Source organism: Danio rerio, chromosome 8 (genome assembly GCF_052040795.2).
Source record: "Danio rerio strain M-AB ecotype USA chromosome 8, GRCz13ab, whole genome shotgun sequence".
Taxonomy (NCBI): Eukaryota; Metazoa; Chordata; class Actinopteri; order Cypriniformes; family Danionidae; genus Danio; species Danio rerio.
In genome coordinates, this window is record NC_141028.1 from 6,470,423 (window position 1) to 6,491,958 (window position 21,536).

Consider the following 21,536-nt stretch of genomic DNA (forward strand, 5'->3'; position numbering starts at 1 on the left):
CTGGAGCTCCTTCACGGAACTCCACACTTGTAAACAATCGCTACATTGGGTTCGCGCCATTCACACGGCTCATCAGCCTTAACTCTGAGTTGATCTACTCAAAGTTGATTGACCCAACTCAGATCTGCTATTCTGAAACCTCTTTAATCTCTCTGCGGTTACCCATACTAGTGGATGCTGCTCTCTCATTGGCTGAAGGTGATCGCCGATGTTATTTTCAATCAGAACACATTTCCCACGGCATGATTTGAATTACCGACAGCGCCAGATATTAAGCATGCCAAATATCTCACGGGTGACTCATTGGCAATTCTCATATCGCGCCCTTGATAGTTTACATTGTGTGATTGTCACTCATGTGAAAGAGCACCGATTTACCTGCGATTTCAGGCATTTTTCGGCAACTAAAATCATGCAGTCTGAACTCGCCATAACACACACACTCAGTCTTACTAGTTAAAATTGATTATTTTTCTGGATTTGAACATTCTTTAAAACATTTGGGACAATGTAAGTACTTAAGTCAGCAAAATATACAGCATTAAAAATGATAATTCACTTGAAAAAGGAGCTGCTTTTGATCTTTAGCAGGCTTTATTTAAGTAAAGCCCTGAAGGCATTTTAAGCTACAAACAAAACTGAAGTATATCAATATGGTTAAGAAGTTTTGACCCATCAAAAAGTCTAACAGATAAATTCGATTTTAATAAAAAGTGTATTGTCTTTTTGACCAGTGCTGTCATCAACGCACAATTGCAGTACTCAAAGTGAGAATAAAACAGCTATTGTTCCACATTATGACCAGTTTACAGGGGCAGTTCACCCAAAAATTTGCATTCTGCCATCATTTACTTATTCCAAACCTGTTTGAGATTCTTTCTTCCGTTAAACACAAAAGAAGATATTTTGAAGAATGCTGAAAACCTGTAACCATTGACTTCCATAGTATATGTTTTTCCTATTATGGATGTCAACGGCTACAGTTTTTGTAAGCTTTCATCAAAATATCTGCTTTTGTGTTCAACAGACGAAAGAGAATAAAGACCAAGTAAAGGGTAAATTACAGACCACACATTTTTGGGTGAACTACCACTGATTCAGTGCTTTCGGTCTACTTGAGCGTCATTCACCGGCTCAGGCAGAGTTGTATTTCCAGATGGCGAACTCTCCGTTGTCGCTGCATGTAGCTAGAAGTCCTGCTTCTTTCGGGTTCCAGGACACGCAGTTGACGTCCTGATTGTGGGCTTTGGGCATGTGGGCTGACAGGGCGAAGATGGGCTGCTCTGGATCAGCAGTGGGGTCTTCACTGAACACACGCACTCCATCATCACCACATGCGGTGGCTAAAGCACCGGTCAGACGACACCTGAAATCGGGAGAACCACAAAGTAAAACAATTAGTGCTCGGGAAAAATTAATCACATCCAAAATAAAAAGTTTGTTTTGACAATTTAGGTGTATTTACGGTGTGTGTATGTATATATATATATATATATATATATATATATATATATATATATATATATATATATATACATATATACAATTTTTTTTTTTTTTTTTTTTACTAATTCCTTCCATTAAACACAAATTTGGAAAAAAAAATATATATACAGGATGGCTAATTATTCAGTATATACAAATTCGATAACCACAGAAACCCTGTAGCCATTTCTGCTCCTATATAGACCTTTTTCATGGCTGCTGCATGGAGGGCGCCATAGCGACCAGCGTCTTCCGGTAGAATGCTAAAAACTTCCGTTTACAACGTGTACAATTGGTAATTTGCGCTCCGAAAATGGGTTTCAATAACGTTTTAAATGGATAAGAGCGTTTTTGTGACACACAACTTAGAAGTGTGTCTGTTAAAGCCATTATAATCTGTCACATGTGGTTCAAGCGCGTCAGAAATACTCCTACTGTAGTTCACGTGTTTGCCGTCAGAAATAGTGTGTGTGTGCGTTCCCGGCCTGTCAGCTGTTAGCTCAGCGCAGAGAAAGAGAGAGAGAGAAAAAACCAGAGTACTAGCATGAAACTTAACAGGTATGGAAGTCGTGCAATTTACAAAAATGACCAATAAAAGTCTGTTATTGATCCTCTGCTGGCTGATTTGCTGTTCATTCTAATCGCGAGCCGTTTGTGTTTTATTTCGCGTGTTGTTTTTACCACGGTTTGTGTTTTTCTGTCATTTTAAAATGACACTAGCCTATATTTTCGTGTGTGTGTCAAACATTTTGGTGAATGACATTTGTTTGGGCTGGTTATATATTTGAAATAAAGAGAAAATGTTGACTTTAGCGATGACGAGGCTTCATTTAAACTGCAGAAGATGCCGTCTGACAACGAGGGGAAAACGCCTCACAGCAGCTGTTTTCCATCCTATTAGATCGCATTTCTTTAAATGATCAGTCCAGGAGATGCTGCTGATGGACAACAGTATTAGTTCAAAGAGGATAAAAGCAGGTAAAATGGATTAAAACTATCGTTTCAAAGCTGTCCAAATGTGACTGTTTACACGCATCGGCTGCCGACCGGAAGTTCTTCGCATTCTCCTTGCGCATACACGCAAAGCATAATGGGTAATTTTGCGTTCCAAGAAAAAGGTCTATATACTGCACATCTTACCATGCAATATCATATATTGTTCTCCCATGGAATCCAGACAAGGTGCATATACACTTCCAGGACTCATCCGAAGAACCTAACAGAAACATAAAAGCAGAATTCTTAGATTTATATTGTCGACTTGACCGGATGCGACCGGCTGACCGGATGTGATGTATTCCAGTGTTGTACAAGCTGGTCAGAGCGCGCGAGAAGAGAAACAGGACTTTATTTGGATATTTTTTGAATCATAAAAAGTCTATTAAAAAAAACATCTGTTTATAAACGTAAGTAAGAAAGTAATAAAAAATTTTTTTTTAATGTTGTCTCCACATTCCCTCCAATATTTGTAGCGGTCTTTGAGTTTCTAGTATTCATTTCTTCATTAAACCATGTAAATGCACAGAGAATAAAGGTTCTTGCTTTCGCGCTCCTTTATTTCGGACACTGCCAGAACAGCTTTTCTCCCATGGTGCATGACAACACTGAAAATACTGTGCGACTGCCACAAGGGGGCGTATTCTGACAGTCGTGTCCAAATGTCGTGTGCAGTGGAAAGGCGGCTAAACGAAAAATTAAATGAGAAATCAGTGGGCGTGGCTTGTTTTTCTTCTGAGAGCTGATTGGATGTAGTGAAGTCGGCATTTCATTCAGAGAGCCGTCTTTCGAATGAGATGTTAAATCGAGGTCCTGACTCTCTGTGGTCATTAAAAATCCCAAGGCACTTCTCGTAAAGAGTAGGGGTGTAACCCTGGTGTCCTGGCCAAAGTCGCTCTATCGGCCCTTACAATCATGGCCTCCCAATCTTCCCTTTCCACTGAATTGGCTCTATCACTGTCTCTCCGCTTCTCCAATAGCTGGTGTCCTGTGGCTGCCGTCACATCATCCAAGTGGATTATGCAAACTGGTGGTGGTGTAGAGGGACCACCCCCTCATGATTGTGAAGCGCTTTGGATGTAGGCCATACACAATAAATGCGCTATATAAATACACATTACATTACAAGAAAGATGGGGAAAGGGTTTGGAGACAGTTATTACAACCTAACAGACTCCTCTTCCTCACCATTTCAGTTTGTTGTCAAAACTAACAGCTGGAGGGGCGAGGTTAAGTATGTTAGCCACACCCAATACCTCAGACAGACCTAATCTGAGAATTTAACCGAAAACAAACAGGAAGTGCATTTTCAGATTTTAAATTTAGATTAGAAGGGCAAACTTTTTTTTTTAATGACATGCACAGATGAATTTATACAAAACTAGCAATCTGAGCAAACAAAATCAATACGGTTAGATTTGATTTCACGGAGACTTTAAGAATAACTATGCAAAACTGTATCTAAAACTCCTCACCATCTCCAGTTGTCGACTCTTTCCAGATCTTTACGGTTCGATCGTCGCTACAAGAAGCCAATCTCCGTCCCTCAGGGTCAAAGGTCAAACTCCAGACAGTGGATTCATGTCCTTCTAGCGTGGCTCTGCATTCCCAGTCATCATCTTCCTCTTTATAAATACAGATCTTGTTGTCGTAACTGGCTGATGCGAGAAGCTGCAAAAGTATCAGAAAAAACACAGGTCAGTGTTGACAATTGGTGAAGTTTTTTTCCTCGCTGCTGTCGCCACTAGCTTGCATGGTATCTGTAGAGCAGCGCACTGTTGGATTTGCTCTTCAGTGTTTAAATTCTCAGTAGTGATAATTAAACCACACTGAACTGAGCTAAACTGAACTTTATTGAAACTAAAACTACACGGTTTCAATTCACTATAATCTTCTATATGAAGCTGCTTTGACCAAATCTACATATTAAAAGCGCTGTACAAATAAAGGTGAATTGAATTGAATTGAATAATGTTGATCAAGAGTGTAAATATTATACCTCCTGCGTCGGGTGCCAGACGACATGTTTTACGTCCTGCGTGTGTGAATTCACAACACTTAAACACTCGTATTCGTCCTCCTCATCCACTACAAGAAAAATGAAGCATTTAGCACAGATAAATCATCCTGGTAAAAGCTTTTAAGATGAAACATTATTGGCAAAACCAGTGTTTATTCATCATAAACAATTATTGTCACTGTTTTGGAGCACACTAGCTTATAGATATCCTTAAAACTAACATACTGAAACTACCATGTATAAAAAAAAAATCTTTAATTTCACTGGAGCTTTAATAAGAACTGTTTCTAGTCGCTTTATGAACCATTTATCATCACAGTGTGACTTAAAATTAATAAAGGTTTGTATTTGTGTTACAGAAAGACACTGTATTCTCCATATTTCTGAGGTACCTTCCCAAATCCAAACGCTTTTGTCTCTGCTGCAGGTGGCCAGTAAGCTTCCAGATGGAGCCCAAGCTACACATTTCACCTCATTCTCATGACCTTCTAACACCGTCAGGCACTGGAAACACACATAACAAACATGTCAGATCAACTTTCTGGATTTTTTAAGAGTCTAAAATTAGCCTTTTAGGGCTCTATTTTGATGATCCATGCGCAAAGTGCAAAGCGCAGGGCGCAAAAGCATTCAGGGTAGAGGTGTGAACCTATACTGGTCTCACGGTTCGGTTACGATTATCATGCCTTCGATTCGGTTCAATTCGATATCTCGGTGCATCACGGTGCATTGACGATGCTTTCCATATACAGTGTTATATTTTAGGGGGGAGGCTATAACAAGCTGTCTGTATAGACACAGAGACACACAGCACCACACTGTCTGTCATTCAAACACATACACAAACATAGACAGCACCAAACAAACAAACACACACACACACACACACACACACTTAAGCCTTCACAACAGGGAGGGCTCGCGCTGAGCGGAGCAGAAAAACAAAAAAAAGAAGCACTTTTCCGACGGTCCCTTACTCAGCGCGAGCTCTCCCGGTTAAACGCATATTGCGAGGGCTTAAGCGGAGCAGTGCTCTTAATGTCGAGCGAATAAAAGAAAAACAGCTGTGAAACATAACCAGCTTCGTCTTTTTGTAGGAAACACACTTTAGATCTTTTTAGGGTAAGCGGTTTTTGAGTTATTGCCGTCTATACTTGAATGTGTGTCAGGAATATCGAAAACAAAACCAACTGAACCGCGCTGAGGTTTGTAAAAACTCGCGCTCACCTCCCTCGCGACAGAGCGCGTAGGAGATAAATGACGTCAGTACATAATAACCGGTTATGATTATTACTGAACCGATACCGAATTGTCTGCGTCTGCATCGCGGTGCACCGAAGAAACAATTAATTTTGACACCCCTAATTCAGGGCGTGTCAGAATCCACTTTTGCTATTTTAAGGGCGGAAAAATCCGCTTTGCGCTGTGGTGCATGGTCTAAAACCGACTGGACGCAGCGTTTCATACATCTGAAATTTTTACTGCATACGCTGAATCACACGCATATTCTCCTTGTACATCAGAATGAACGTGAAACTGAGCGCATGTGCACGAGCGCAAAACCCCTGCCTGCCTCCTCCCCCGTACGAATATGCTAATTACTATACTTTGGCAAAACCCAACTTTGATTGATTGATTGATTGAAGAGAAACTTTGAACAGAATGTGAATTGGAGGTGCTGCTTTCAGAGCTAGACCGGGGAAAAACGGTGTCATTTGCAAGTTTGTCCTCCGGAATTAATAACAAAAGAAAAAAATGAGAGAGTTTAGCTGATGCGGTTAACACAGTTGGGTCTGAATGATGTAAAGGTGTAAAATTTTGTGGATTCTTTAACTGCGTGAGTGGCGTAGCTCTTAAAACGCATGGCAACATGTTTTGACACATTTAAGCATGAACTTGGTTCGAATCCCACATCTGATGAAGACGTTCTTCTTTTTTCCCCCCGCTACATATCTGATTTTGGCTACTCTTCATCACGAGGAAGACAAGTAGGAATCATTAATAAGTGTGTGCATCATATATTATTTGCACATTTATTGAATGGAAATGTTTCGGATTCACGTATACAAATTCGTCTTCAGATAGCACCATTATAGCAATGTGCGTGCAGTATATCGCTCCGATTACATTGGGCAAACCGGCGACCGCTGCAAATTGCGCTTTAATGTTTGGCTGGTTAACTGCATGGTATGGAAACCTTATAAACCTGCTAGACATGCGGATGAACCCGTCTCATACAGCTGCCATTACACGGCTCAAAGATGTAGTGTGCAATTTAACACTACTGCCTCTAGGAGTCTCCCATGGAATTAAAACAGACACGCACAAGAAATGTGCGTCCGCCAGGCATGAAGTAGGCGTGGACCGACGCACATTCTCACGTTAATTTCATCGTTAGTAAATCCAAACGCGAGCGTAAAACCTGCCGTACGCAAAGTTTTTGTGTGTACGCAGTCTTGATACATGAGACCCCTGGAGCCGCCTTCCCAATTTTCTAAATATGTCTATTTCATATTTTTGTTATATTATTATTTTTATAATATATATTTGATATTTTTGATATATTAGAGGTGAATGACATATTACATTATTTTTTTTAAATATTTTATTTGGGAGAAATTTTTATATCCAATGCAAGTGCCTTACAACAAAACCATTGTTTTTGGTTTTCCAAAGGGAATTTTGGTAATACTGTAGATCTTTACGATAAATAAAATCTAATTCAGGAAGGAGACTGCAGTTTATTGAAAAAATTTACACTGATGAAAGTTTTTTTTTTTCAGTTTTGTTGGATTTTTTTGTTTATTTTTGCTGTAATGTTTTTGTTTTTATTTATATTTATTTATTTATTTTTAATAATTTGTGCTATTATTGTACATTCTGGTGGATATGTTTATTGGATTTTTTTCCTTATTGCATTGTGTTATACTGCAATAAAAAAAAGAAAATTGAAAGAATGAAAAAAAATCAGGCTTATGCAAGCACACACCTCAAAATCCTCATCCGTCTTCTTCCAGATGCATGTCGTGGCATCAAAGCTGGCTGAAGCCAGGTATTTCCCACAGGGAGACCAGGCTACTTTTCTGACTGTGCGCTGGTGTCCATCAGAAAGGACACACTTACATTCCCAACTGTCCCCTGAGAATGAAAACAAATGAGAGGCTGAAAATGCAATAATGCTTTTTTTTCTATTTTTCTGGATGCTATTAATGTTTTAATGAGACTATATAAAAGTCCTAAAACTTCAAAAGTCTTGTAATTACCACCAGTAACACCAGGGATTTTCAAATGAGTATTTCAATGAGTGCCCTGTAAAGGGTTCATATTTTATATTATTTAAAATTGTATTAATATTTTGTTATCATGATGGAGCAAAATGTAAAAAAAATGGTCAAAAACAGAACAGCAAATACATTAAAAACACAGTGAGACCCCAAAATAATTATCTAATTGCATTTGAAATATTTACTTTTCCTTTAAATCTATAAGTTTTCCCTCTCAATAAGCTTTTACAAATTTTAAATATAATAAAAATTAATATTATCAAAATTGTTTTGTGTTTTATGTTTGACTTATAAGAGTAAACTATTCCATTGTGTTTGGCAATGTGAGCACTTGCAATCCTTTTGGAAATACCTAATAGATGTAATCTCTAAAACTATTGTTAAAGAAATCCCTGTTTGCCCTAAAATCTGTGTTCTAGGTCTTTTCCCACCTGCCTTATCGCTGAAATCATATGAACAGAAGTTTATAAATCTGTGTCTATTGCATGCAAAATGCCTGATTGTCATTTACTGGAGAAGTATTCATGGTCCATCTTTGTCACTCTGGATTGAGGAAATGTCTTCTTGTACAGCAATGAAAAGACTGACTTACTCAGTCAAACAAAAAATGCACATATTTTACAAGATTTGGGACTTCTTTCTTTATTTTTTAAGTAAGAATGGCCTGACCGTTTAGTAATCCCAAACAATGTGACTGTGTTAATGTGCACTGTGTTTGTTATGACTAACTTTAATATCTTTTTCACTTTCATTGGAATGTATGTGTGTTGAACTGTCATTGTCTAATGTCTTTTTTTTTTTCAAAATTGCCCTTTTTATTATTATTATTTTATCTTATTTTAGTTTATTTTACTTTTATTCATTTATTAATTAATATGTTTTGCATGTACTGTATGTGTAATATATATATATATATATATATATATATATATATATATATATATATATATATATATATATATATATATATAATGTCTCTGTCGGGATGGGGTTGGGTGTTCTTTGATTGGTATTTGGTTACTAATACATTATGTATCACATTTTTCTGAAACAATAAAAGTATTTAAAAAAATTGTTTTATATATATTTTATATATGGCTTCCAGCTAACTCTATCATACCTCTTCAGCTGCTTCAGAACGCAGCAGCACGAGTGGTCTTTAATGAACCTGAAAGAACACATGTCACTCCACTACTCATCCGTTTGCACTGGCTGCCAGTTGCTGCTCGCATCAAATTCAAAGCTGATGTTTGCTTACAAAGCGACTTCTGGCTTTGCTCCTTCTCATCTGCTCTCACTTCTGCAGATCTATGTACCCTCCAGAAACTTGCGTTCAATGAATGAACGTCGCCTTGTGGTTCCGTCCCAAAGAGGGAAGAAATCACTTTCCCGAACTCTCGCATTCAATCTGCCCAGTTAGTGGAATGAACTCCCTAACTGCATCAGATCGGCAGATACCGTTCCTAAGGTATGTGCACGATTTTTTATTTACTTTTTTGTTTGTTTTTTAGGACAACAGCATCTCCAGCAGAAAAGATATCCAAAGATGCCGTATAAATTGTAAAGAAATCTGTGTTTTTGAAACAAATGAAGACAGCAGAAGTCAATAATTAATTTCAATTATTTAGCCTGACATGTTTACTGCTCCAAAATATTATAAATCTTTCAAAAAATAAAATATATTGTATTCAAAGGAGGAAAATTTTGTTGTTTTTTTACCCAGGCATTTAAAAATAACTTTTAGAGCAGTAATTACAATACCGTGAAACCAAGGTTATCATACCGCCAGTATCTTATACCGGCAAATATTTTTCTGACCCCATAACTCTGTAGTTGTTTTAGAAAATATAAATATGTTTTAATATGTTCACATATACTTTCTCTGCGCAATTATGCTTAACTAATAATTGTCACATCCAAAATGCTGGAATTGCTCACACATTAGGGTACAACGGTTGTCCTTGTGCTCAATTTTGACACCAACTATAAAACCACTTTTACACTACAAAAACAATACTCACACACAATAGCATTAGAAAATAAAGCCTGTACTTCAGTCAAAACCTATGGCCTCTGATTAAGTTAAACATTGGTGAAATACTGCACAATGAAACCTGAGGGAAACCTAGACATTCAGAGATTGTGATGAAGATGAGATGGTTTCTTTGTGCAAAATAGATCTGAGGATTGAAATAAAATGTAGCTGATTTATTTTAATTAAGATAACGTTACAGTTGTGTTTTATATTCGTCCATTCGTTCAGTGACAACTTGTGACATGCTCCCTATATTGTTTATCATGGTACTTTGTATATTCGGTCTGAAATCACATGCAAGTATGGCTTAAAAACAACATTAGCACTATTTATCTAACTGTAAACAATGATGTACTTTGATAATCATTAGCTTTATATTATTAAGTTAAGGAGAAAGTCCGAATGTCTAAATATAAAACCAGTTTTGGGTTTAGTGAAGGGCGAACCGTGTATACATAATTCTAATACAACAGAAGGGTTAAATAAATAGATTTAAACGTGTGCTGTACACATGTATTTTGCTATGTTTTACCTTCTTTGCCCCATATTCTTATCGCGCGGTCTCCGCCGCAGGTCGCGAGCGTCGTGCCCGCGGGATTCCACGCGACGTACCAACAGCGCGAGTCCGGGTGCGCGCTCACCCTGTGCTGTAGCTCCAGCGCGCCCTTCATTTCATATAACTGTGTGTTATTAATTATTACTATGTGACATGTAAATGTTTCCCTGTCGGCAGCACCGTTCTCTCTCGGATGTCACACAACTTCAAGTCTTCTGTTTATCAGCTGCTTCCCGCTTCCTGTTTTGTGCTTCAGTGTCTTGCGGTTGATAGAAATGCGCGGCAGTAGCGCCACCATCAGGACTGTAGTGTTTCATTCAAGGGATAGTTCACACAAAGCTAAATATTTATTTGCTCACCCTGAAGTAATGCCAAACCTTTGAACACAAAACAAGACATTCTGAAGAAAAAAGCAGCCGTTGACATCCATAGCTGGAACAAAAACTACTACAGAAGTCAGCTAGTTGTGTTTCCATCAGTGGTGGAAAGATACTGAAAAATCCTACTCAAGTACCATTACTTGCCTAAAAATGTAGTGCAAGTAGAGTAAAATTATATGTTGTGAATATTACTCAAAGTATGAGTAAAAAGTAGCCGTTTCAAAAGAACTCAAGAGTAGTGAGTATTACGCTGGTAAAAACTGATGCGTTGTAGTTTGTGAATGTGTGTAAACGTAACATTCTGTAGTGCATCGAGTTATTGCCCAGCAGGCACACAACGTCATAAGACGTTATTATTAGGTTAGTTTTAGGTTGTGATGTCAGGTGATCAAAATTCAATATCTAGCCAGCGTCTAAGGATAATAGCCGCACCTAAAGCGAGCGAGCCACGGCCAGTTGCGTTTCCACTGTCACTTCCGGGGGCTAATCAAGCCAAATCAGGGCTTTCTTGGGGCCAGCGGCCGGCCTTTTTCAGCCCACCGAATACCTTGGGCCAAAGAGGGCCAACTGGGGCTTCGGGGCGGAGTGAAAGGAGAGGCGGGCACAATTTTCCGATTGCACACGAGTACATGTGCCAAACACATAAACAAACAAATAAATAAATGAATAAATAAGGGAAAGAAAACATCTGGAACAAATAGGTTGGGGTCTTTTTGCGTATGATCGCCCTTATGTTTCTCTTTTAAATGTAAGGCTGTTGCATAAAATAATAAAGTAGTTTTAATTTATATAAGTGACTTTTCTTTGCTGCGTCCTCCTTGATGTTTCAATAACGTGTAATAATCTTTACACCATATTAAAGACACAGCAGACAGTAAAGGTTTTCGAGAGTTTTTGTCAAGTTTAAAAGGTGTGTTTGTGCGCGTTTAGATGCCTGTATGTGTGTAAGACTAAAGTTGATGAGTTTTCAACTATGTTGATGCCGCAAGCGGCTTTTTTCTTTTATTTTTTATTGTTTTTATTTATTTTCGGAGATAATACACTATATGAATACAACAGAAAGACATTAAACTTTACAAATTTCATGTCCACTTTTGTAGGCTCAAAACAATAGTGTCGTATCTAGATAAAATAGCCTAAGCTATGTTGAAATAATTTAAAGAATTACAAATATCAGATATAATAAAATCACATTAAATAAATACACCAATATAAAACTAACAAAAGCTAGCTATAACAATTAGGTACTATATCAAACTGTTTTAAAGCCTTATTTAACTTTCATTTTTTAAAAGCCTCTCTGAAAAAAAAAAGATTTTAGATATTTTCTAAAAACAATAAACAGCGGAGAATGTTTTAAATATTATTTCTGAAGTATTTGGATACGATGATATTAATAAAATCATGCAAACAGAGCATTTTCAGTGTGTGAGTGAAAGCAGAAATAGGAGACCTTTTTTTCTGTCTGCAGCTGCGCAGCACTTTACAGACGCATCGGGGAAAACTGCAAGTTCAAAATGTGTTCTGTGTCCTCAAACAAGTGTGTATGTTTTTATATGACGTGGTGTCACGTTCACCAGCGAACAACCACCAGATGTCGCTGGTAAACACACACACTTAGAACTACACTTTTCCTGGACTACAACTTTATACATGCTCTTCGCCCACACACCTGCTTTCTCATTTAGCTTGATTTTTATTCACACCTGAGGACTTTCAGAGACTGATTAACACACACTATTTAAGCCGCACATTCACTCCTTCAGTTTGCCGAGTCTTGTTCATCTGTAAGGTGACATTACAATGCGTTATCCTGGTCTTGGTTTCCCGTGTTTTGATCTTTGCCTTGTTTATTTATTTAATGCTGTTTGCTGCCTGCCTCTGACCAACTGCCTGTTGTTTTAACTTTGGATTGCCCTCATACATCTGTTTGCCGGTATTGACCACTGCTTGCCTGACAATTCTAATAAACCTGCACGTGGATCCAAACTTCTGTTGTTGGTGTCACTGCCCGTCGTTACACGTGGTAAAATTAAAAAAAGTAAATTTTAAATACATGAAGAGCTTTATTAGTGCATGGCTGCTGAGCGCAACGAAATATAGGCTATATTTTATCATGTGCTGCTCTTATGTGCTGAAACACTGAACACTTTCCTTTACTTAGAATATAATAAGCAACACCTTTAAATAAAGGGAATAACCTGTTAAGTGTTATAAAGCCTATAGGGAAAAGTTCATGTTTCAGTTCTCTCCGGAGCATTTGGGATGAATGTTGGACAGCGTCTGTCTAACTGAGGATGTTATAAAATACATTTTATACCGAGTCATTCATGGAGAATTTTATATATGTGGTTTTATATTATGGATGTGTGCGCTCCCTGCGCTGGGTCCCTCCGTTAGTGGCAAGACCACTGGATTTCGATGCCAACAGTCGGTTGGTGAGTAAATGAATATGATGAATGAGAACACACAGGTATGTGCGTATTGTACTGCTGTACAGTAACGTGTCATTTGTTTGTTTTGGTTGTCCTAATTTTAATAGTTTCGTGATGATGTGGTGTGCTTTATCTGCCTGATTCCCGCTGAAGTGGGCGGATTGAGAGACGTTCGATTCGGGGGATGTTCTGGGGGCAGGGTTTGCATGACGTGCTGCGAGCTATTAGCCCGACAGTGGAAACGCGACATGATTTCGGCCTCACTGCTCAACCTCCCGGGCGATTTGCCTGGCCTGGCCCGATAAAAGCCATAGCTCGCACTAGCCCGATAGTGGAATTGCGGCTAATGTTATTTTCATTTCCAATACTGACGTCAAATAACATTTGGTCTGTTTTAGGTTGTTAGAAAGTGACGAAAATTCAACATCGACCCAACATCTAAATCCAACATCATATTGATGTCAAATACTGACATTTATTTGTCTGGTATTGCAACCAAAATCCAACGTCTGATAGACGTCATAGTGATAACGTCCTCACAACGTCAAGCTGTAACATCATTATACGTTGATATTTGGTTGGTTTTATGATGGACGTTGGACAATAGCGTTGGCCTGACATTATATTCTGATGTCAACCTGATGTTCATTTTCAAACAAAATGCAACGTCCCCATGACATTAAGGGTACAACGTCAATCTGACCTCATGTTGACTTCTTGTGCCTCCTGGGTGTTTAATGCCATTTCGGTCATCATACTGAAAACATCCGTCATCAAACAGTCTTTGGATCAATGTGTGTAAAGAAGACATCTTCTTGGACACTTTAAATACTTCCAAGCAGTTTGCTGCATTTACAAATTGCCCATGTCTTGAGGTAGTTCATTATGATGTGATTTACCTTCTATGTGAGATTTGATTGGACTCAGAGGAGTGAAATTTCTAACACTCATAGACAGGAAAAACTAAAGTAGTGATTGCAGGTTGAAGGAAAGTATACTGAATTCACAATTTTACATTGTACCTATGATTGATTAAAACCTGCATGTAATTATATGTGTAATTTTCTTTTGTAATTAGACTGTTGACCATCCCATCCACCTTAACCCACCTTTAAATCTACTAATACCACCAAACCCATCCCTAACTCTACCCCTATGCACCAGAAATGTTCTGCAGTACATTATGAACACTGTAAGTGCATTGCATTTATTTTTTGATGCAAGTATCTAGAAGTTAAGGCCATTTAATATAAAGCAGGACCAAAATGTTACATTAGCATGTCCGTGAGGACATCATCATAAGGTGTCCACATCATTATACCTATATAAGTAATAAAACATAAACAAATACTTTGAATTTCATGGAGTTTTTTTCTCAGTATAAGTAACGTTTCAGGTAAAACTGCATTAGTGTCAATAGTGTAAAAAACTGACTGAGCCTTCTTAACATTACTTGGTATAATTTAATAGCAAAATATGAAGTCACATCTACTTGTTTGTCTTCGATGTCATCGATATACCCTTATAGCATTTATGAACTTTGTTTTTATTTTTATAATCCACTTTTATTTTTATTGGGCTGCATTTTTAAAAATGCAAACCCAGATGCAACAATTTCTTATGCATTTTAGTTTTGGTAATTTAAGCAAATATACTGTGTTTATACAGTGCTCAGCGTATATAAGTACATCCCTCACAAATCTCTCTTTTAACTTCATATTTTTAATAGAAAGTTATACAATATTATATTTGCACTGCACTGAAGCCAAATCTGGAGCTTATCTAACAAAATAACTTGCGATAATGGTCCAAAAACTAGTACAGCCAAATGTATTTGTTCCAGAAAAATACTAAATACAATTTTTTTAAAAAAGAGGAAAAATCAAGAGAAGCAAAAACATTGACAAATTTAGGTGAAAATATGTAGGTTGTCATTTCTTTGCAATATTTTGATTGAATTGAATTGTTTTATGATTCAATTTCTAAATAAGTTTGGCGACTAAAATATTATTTTAACAAACAAAACTGTTTAATAGTTCTGATTTGTTTAAATGCACCAACATTGCCAATATTCACTGTGAAATGGATAAAAATGTTCATTTTCAAAATGGGGTGTCCTCAATTGTGCTGAGCTCTGTAGCTCAAACAGCGTATTTGTGGAACAAAATTGCACATTGGGAACCTTGTGTTTATTGACAATGAATGAAATAGACTATTCTCAATCTCATTGTCTAACACAGTGATTCCCAAAGGGAGGATCAGGGAGATTGGGATCCTTCAGGGGTGTCGCTTGGTTATTTCCAAAAATCAAATTAATTTTATTAAACTATTAGAACGAGCATGTTTTGTCTATATGCTACAGAAGATAAAAAATAATAGGAGTTAACAGTTATAAAACAACACACTTTGTTTCTATTGATTGTTGACCACACTGGGGTCTCATTAAGTTAGATTAAAGACACACTAACTGGGTCAAAAGCAGCAGATTGATTTCATAGCACCAGGGTAAACTTTCTAACACTTTTACGGCAATCATATACATTAAAATTAAATACAGACCACGACTGAACAAGGAGGATGATCTCCAATATTAAACAAAGAGACTTGTGCCTATTTCTCTGAGGGTAAACATGACCTCTCAAGTTAGCAAGTTGTTTTTAACACTACAAAAATAGTTAAGACTGCAATCCCAGAATAAAGTATTGGTTTTAACCAATCAATATAGTACAGTAAACATCCATTTGTTTTGTTGAAACGTTAAACAAATCTGACCAAAGCTATTAGCTTATATAAAACAGGTTTGCCTTCTATGTAGCTGAAAACACCACAGGCCCGATTTTGCTACTGTGTAAAACATTTCAGCAAGATTTTTTTATTGCATTTTTTTTTACTGAATCGTTCAAACATTTTATCATTTTAGTTTGTTCATTCATTGCAACTGGAAAAACAACACATCACACAACCGCACATATTTCAGCAATAAGTACAATAAAACACTCAAATAAAAAAAACATTTTAAATCTCTTTGTATTTTTGACCGCTGTTTCGCGTAATTTCACGGTAAAACTCTGGAAATCTCCACTACATTCCTCTCAGCGGCTCCTCTCAATGACAGCTGAAGAAGTGACGCGGCTGCCTGCTGTGTTTTGATTGGTCGAATTCACTGGAGGCTTCCAGAACAGTGTAGAGTCTGAACGGGTGCGCGCTCTGCTGTATTTAAAGGGCGAAAGAGAGACCGCAGAGAAACTCAACCGAAGAGAAGCGACTTGACAAAGAAGAAAAGAGCAGCCTGACAGGACTTTTTCCCCGACGAGGTGTTTATTCGCTCTATTTAAGAATCTACTGTAAGGTAAGTCTCAATATATTGTACTCTATTGGCTAATCAGAATTATATAGAGATTATATGTACTTAATGTCAAAAAATCAACTTTGTATATGTAATCTTTTTACATGTGGACTGCCTATGTTCATCTTATTTTAGGTCTACTAGAAAATTATATTTCCCGTTTTCACAATAAGGATTTTTAAAAAAAGCAATGAACAGACGGGCATTTACTTTATGTTGCTGACATTATTTTATATGAGCATAATAACCATAAATACTAGCAAATGTCCTAAATGAATTTGTGTTAATGTTGTCTACAAAAGAAAATTAGCGTTTTACTTGTACAACTAATAATAACTTGGTTATTAAGAGAATTTCACTTGTTGACTAGAAAAATCCTTTCATAATGAAACAATTGCACCATAAATTGTATAAATATAAAATTAATTCTAATTGTTTTTTTTTCCTGCAGTTTCTTGAAATCAATCATGTCTTCTCCAAAAGGAATCGCTATTGGCATTGACCTGGGCACCACCTACTCCTGTGTGGGGGTGTTTCAGCATGGAAAAGTGGAGATCATCGCCAACGACCAGGGCAACAGAACAACACCCAGCTATGTTGCCTTCACAGACACAGAGAGGCTGATTGGAGACGCAGCTAAAAACCAGGTGGCCATGAATCCCAACAACACGGTGTTTGATGCCAAGAGGCTGATCGGCAGGAGGTTTGATGACCCTGTAGTGCAGTCTGACATGAAGCACTGGTCCTTCAAAGTCGTCAGTGATGGAGGAAAGCCAAAAGTTGCAGTGGAACACAAAGGAGAAAACAAGACCTTTAATCCTGAAGAGATTTCCTCCATGGTCCTGGTGAAGATGAAGGAGATAGCAGAAGCTTATCTGGGGCAGAAGGTGACCAACGCAGTTATCACAGTTCCAGCCTATTTCAACGACTCCCAGAGACAGGCCACTAAAGATGCTGGAGTCATCGCTGGACTGAATGTGCTCCGCATCATCAACGAGCCCACGGCTGCGGCCATCGCCTACGGCCTGGACAAAGGCAAATCCTCAGAGCGCAACGTGCTGATCTTTGACCTGGGCGGAGGCACCTTCGACGTGTCCATCCTGACCATTGAAGACGGCATCTTTGAGGTGAAGGCCACCGCTGGAGACACTCATCTGGGCGGTGAGGACTTTGACAACCGCATGGTGAACCACTTTGTGGAAGAGTTCAAGAGGAAGCACAAGAAGGACATCAGTCAGAACAAGAGGGCCCTGAGGAGGCTGCGAACCGCATGTGAACGAGCCAAGAGGACACTCTCGTCCAGCTCTCAGGCCAGCATTGAGATCGACTCTCTGTACGAGGGCATCGACTTCTACACGTCCATCACCAGAGCTCGCTTCGAGGAGCTCTGCTCCGACCTCTTCAGGGGAACACTAGATCCTGTGGAGAAAGCACTGAGGGACGCCAAGATGGACAAGGCTCAGATCCACGACATCGTGCTGGTTGGGGGATCAACAAGAATCCCAAAGATCCAGAAGCTTCTGCAGGATTTCTTCAACGGCAGAGAACTGAACAAGAGCATTAACCCTGATGAAGCGGTGGCTTACGGTGCCGCGGTGCAGGCCGCTATCCTCATGGGCGACACCTCTGGAAACGTGCAGGACCTGCTGCTGCTGGATGTGGCCCCGCTGTCTCTGGGTATTGAGACCGCAGGTGGAGTCATGACAGCCCTCATCAAGCGCAACACAACCATCCCCACCAAACAGACCCAGACCTTCACCACCTACTCCGACAACCAGCCCGGCGTCCTGATCCAGGTGTTCGAGGGAGAAAGAGCCATGACCAAAGACAACAACCTGCTGGGCAAATTTGAGCTGACGGGAATTCCACCTGCGCCACGTGGCGTCCCGCAGATCGAAGTGACCTTCGACATCGACGCCAACGGCATCCTAAATGTGTCGGCGGCGGACAAAAGCACCGGAAAACAGAACAAGATCACCATCACCAACGACAAGGGCAGGCTGAGCAAAGAGGAGATCGAGAGAATGGTGCAGGAGGCTGACAAGTACAAAGCTGAAGACGATCTGCAGAGAGAGAAGATTTCTGCCAAAAACTCCCTGGAGTCTTACGCCTTCAACATGAAGAACAGTGTGGAAGACGACAATCTGAAAGGCAAGATCAGCGAGGAGGACAAGAAGAGGGTTGTTGAGAAGTGCAATGAAGCCGTGAGCTGGCTGGAGAACAACCAGCTGGCGGATAAAGAGGAGTACGAACATCAGCTGAAGGAGCTGGAGAAAGTCTGCAATCCAGTCATCTCCAAACTCTACCAGGGAGGGATGCCAGCTGGAGGATGTGGAGCTCAGGCACGTGCCGCATCAGGGGCCAGCGCTCAGGGGCCCACCATTGAAGAGGTGGACTAAAGTTATGAACTCGCATGAACGTCGTCTGTCAGTCAGAATCCACGTAATGTTTTGACCAAACATATTTTTATACAACACTGCTGCTCTTATATTTCTGTTGCTATTTAGCAACCATTCACCACTGTAATTTATTTAAAGTGTATATTGTGATGTAAACAAAAGTGTAAATATTTTCATGAATTCAAAAAACTTTTATGTAAAAAAATATATATATATATATGAAAAGGATTAATAAAGTGTTTGTACATGAGAACCACAATGAAATGTGTTTTCATTCAGTAAGTGTGGTCATATGGTCTCTTTCTGCTGTCATGACATGTGTGCACTGAAACGACTCTTTAAAAGGAATTTGCTCATGGTTACATGACTTTACTGATCAACAAATGGCAAAACATTATAGACTAGATTGCCTTTTCACATGAAAAACCAGCAAAAATGAGAAAATGGTAATTTAAGGGTTTAGAAATTAGGCCATAATGATAAAAAGTGTGTCCCACTTCATAATAGGTGACCTTAACTAATAAGTACTGAATTTAGAATTTTACATTGTACCTATGATTGATTAAAACATGCATGTAATTATATGTGTAATTATCTTTTGTCATTAGACTATTGACCATCCCATCCACCTTAACCCACCTTTAAATCTACTCATACCACCAAACCCATCCCTAACTCTACCCTTATGCACCAGAAATGTTCTGCAGTACATTATGAACACTGTAAGTGCATTGCATTTATTTTTTGATGCAAGTACCTAGAAGTTAAGGCCATTTAATATAAAGCGGGACCAAAAAGTGACATTAGCATGTCCGTGAGGACATCATCATAAGGTGTCCACATCACTTTACCTAAATAAGTAATAAAAAAAAACAAATACTTCATAACAATAATTTCATGGAGTTTTTTTCTCAGTATAAGTAACGTTTCAGGTAAAACTGCATTAGTGTCAATAGTGTACAAAACTGACTGAGCCTTCTTAACATTACTTGGTATAATTTGATAGCAAAATATGAAGTCACATCTACTTGTTTGTCTTCGATGTCATCAATATACCCTTATAGCATTTATGAACTTTGTTTTTTTTTATAATCTACTTTTATTTTTATTGGGCTGCATTTTTAAAAATGCAAACCCAGATGCAACAATTTCTTATGCATTTCTGTATTGGTAATTTAAGCAAATATACTGTGTTTATACAGTGCTCAGCGTATATAAGTACATCCCTCACAAATCTCTCTTTTAACTTCATATTTTTAATAGAAAGCTATACAATATTATATTTGCACTGCACTGAAGCCAAATCTGGAGCTTATCTGACAAAATAACTTGCGATAATGGTCCAAAAACTAGTACAGCCAAATGTATTTGTTCCAGAAAAATATTAAATACAATTTTTTTTTTTAAAGAGGAAAAATCAAGAGAAGCAAAAACATTGACAAATTTAGGTGAAAATATGTAGGTTGTCATTTCTTTGCAATATTTTGATTGAATTGAATTGTTTTATGATTCAATTTCTAAATAAGTTTGGTGACTAAAATATTATTTTAATAAATGTAACAGTTTAATAGTTCTGATGTGTTTACATGCACCAACATTGCCAATATTCACTGTGAAATGGATAAAAATGTTCATTTTCAAAATGGGGTGTCCTCAATTGTGCTGAGCTCTGTAGCTCAAACGGCTTATTTGTGGAACAAAATTGCACATTGGGAACCTTGTGTTTATTGACAATGAATGAAATAGACTATTCTCAATCTCATTGTCTAACACAGTGATTCCCAAAGTGGGGATCGGGGATATTGGGATCCTTCAGGGGTGTCGCTTGGTGATTTCCAAAAATCAAATTAATTTTATTAAACTATTAGAACGAGCATGTTTTGTCTATATGCTACAGAAGATAAAAAATAATAGGAGTTAACAGTTATAAAACAACACACTTTGTTTCTATTGATTGTTGACCACACTGGGGTCTCATTAAGTTAGATTAAAGACACACTAACTGGGTCAAATGCAGCAGATTGATTTCATGGCACCAGGGTAAACTTTCTAACACTTTTACGGCAATCATATACATTAAAATTAAATACAGGCCACGACTGAACAAGGAGGATGATCTCCAAAATTAAACAAAGAGACTTGTGCCTATTTCTCTGAGGGTAAACATGACCTCTCAAGTAAGCAAGTTGTTTTTAACACTACAAAAATAGTTAAGACTGCAATCCCAGAATAAAGTATTGGTTTTAACCAATCAATATAGTACAGTAAACATCAATTTGTTTTGTTGAAACGTTAAACGAATCTGACCAAAGCTTTTAGCTTATATAAAACAGGTTTGCCTTCTATGTAGCTGAAAACACAACAGGCCCGATTTTGCTACTGTGTAAAACATTTCAGCAAGATTTTTTTATTGCATTTTTTTCTACTGAATCGTTCAAACATTTTATCATTTTAGTTTGTTTATTCATTGCAACTGGAAAAACAACACACCACACAACCGCACATCTTTCAGCAATAAGTACAATAAAACACTCAAATAAAAAAAACATGTTAAATCTCTTTGTATTTTTGACCGCTGTTTAGCGTAATTTCACGGTAAA

General features: G+C 38.1%; 2 protein-coding genes across 3 annotated transcripts; one reads left to right on the forward strand and one right to left on the reverse strand.

The window, feature by feature from the left end:
- Positions 1-449: 449 nt before the first annotated feature.
- On the reverse strand, positions 450-10,618 carry ciao1 (cytosolic iron-sulfur assembly component 1). Of its 2 annotated transcripts, XR_015497323.1 has the most exons (8): positions 10,353-10,618; positions 7,491-7,639; positions 4,894-5,005; positions 4,481-4,569; positions 3,957-4,152; positions 2,626-2,701; positions 982-1,366; positions 573-924 (listed from the first exon to the last, which is right to left on the reverse strand). XR_015497323.1 is itself a non-coding variant. In NM_200147.2 (7 exon segments), coding segments are annotated over 7 exon segments (993 nt in total). In that variant the 5' UTR covers positions 10,492-10,600; the 3' UTR covers positions 450-1,134.
- A 5,818-nt stretch (positions 10,619-16,436) lies between these two features.
- LOC147842536 (heat shock 70 kDa protein) lies at positions 16,437-19,189 on the forward strand. The gene is made up of 2 exons (XM_087264111.1): positions 16,437-16,540; positions 16,989-19,189. The coding sequence occupies exon 2, from the start codon at positions 17,005-17,007 to the stop codon at positions 18,934-18,936; it is 1,932 nt and encodes a 643-aa protein (XP_087120237.1). The 5' UTR covers positions 16,437-16,540; positions 16,989-17,004; the 3' UTR covers positions 18,937-19,189.
- Positions 19,190-21,536: the final 2,347 nt, after the last annotated feature.

What these genes read in the sequence shown, in the direction of transcription:
- LOC147842536 (XM_087264111.1), top strand. Translation starts at nt 17,005, where the DNA reads ATGTCTTCTCCAAAAGGAATCGCTATTGGCATTGACCTGGGCACCACC.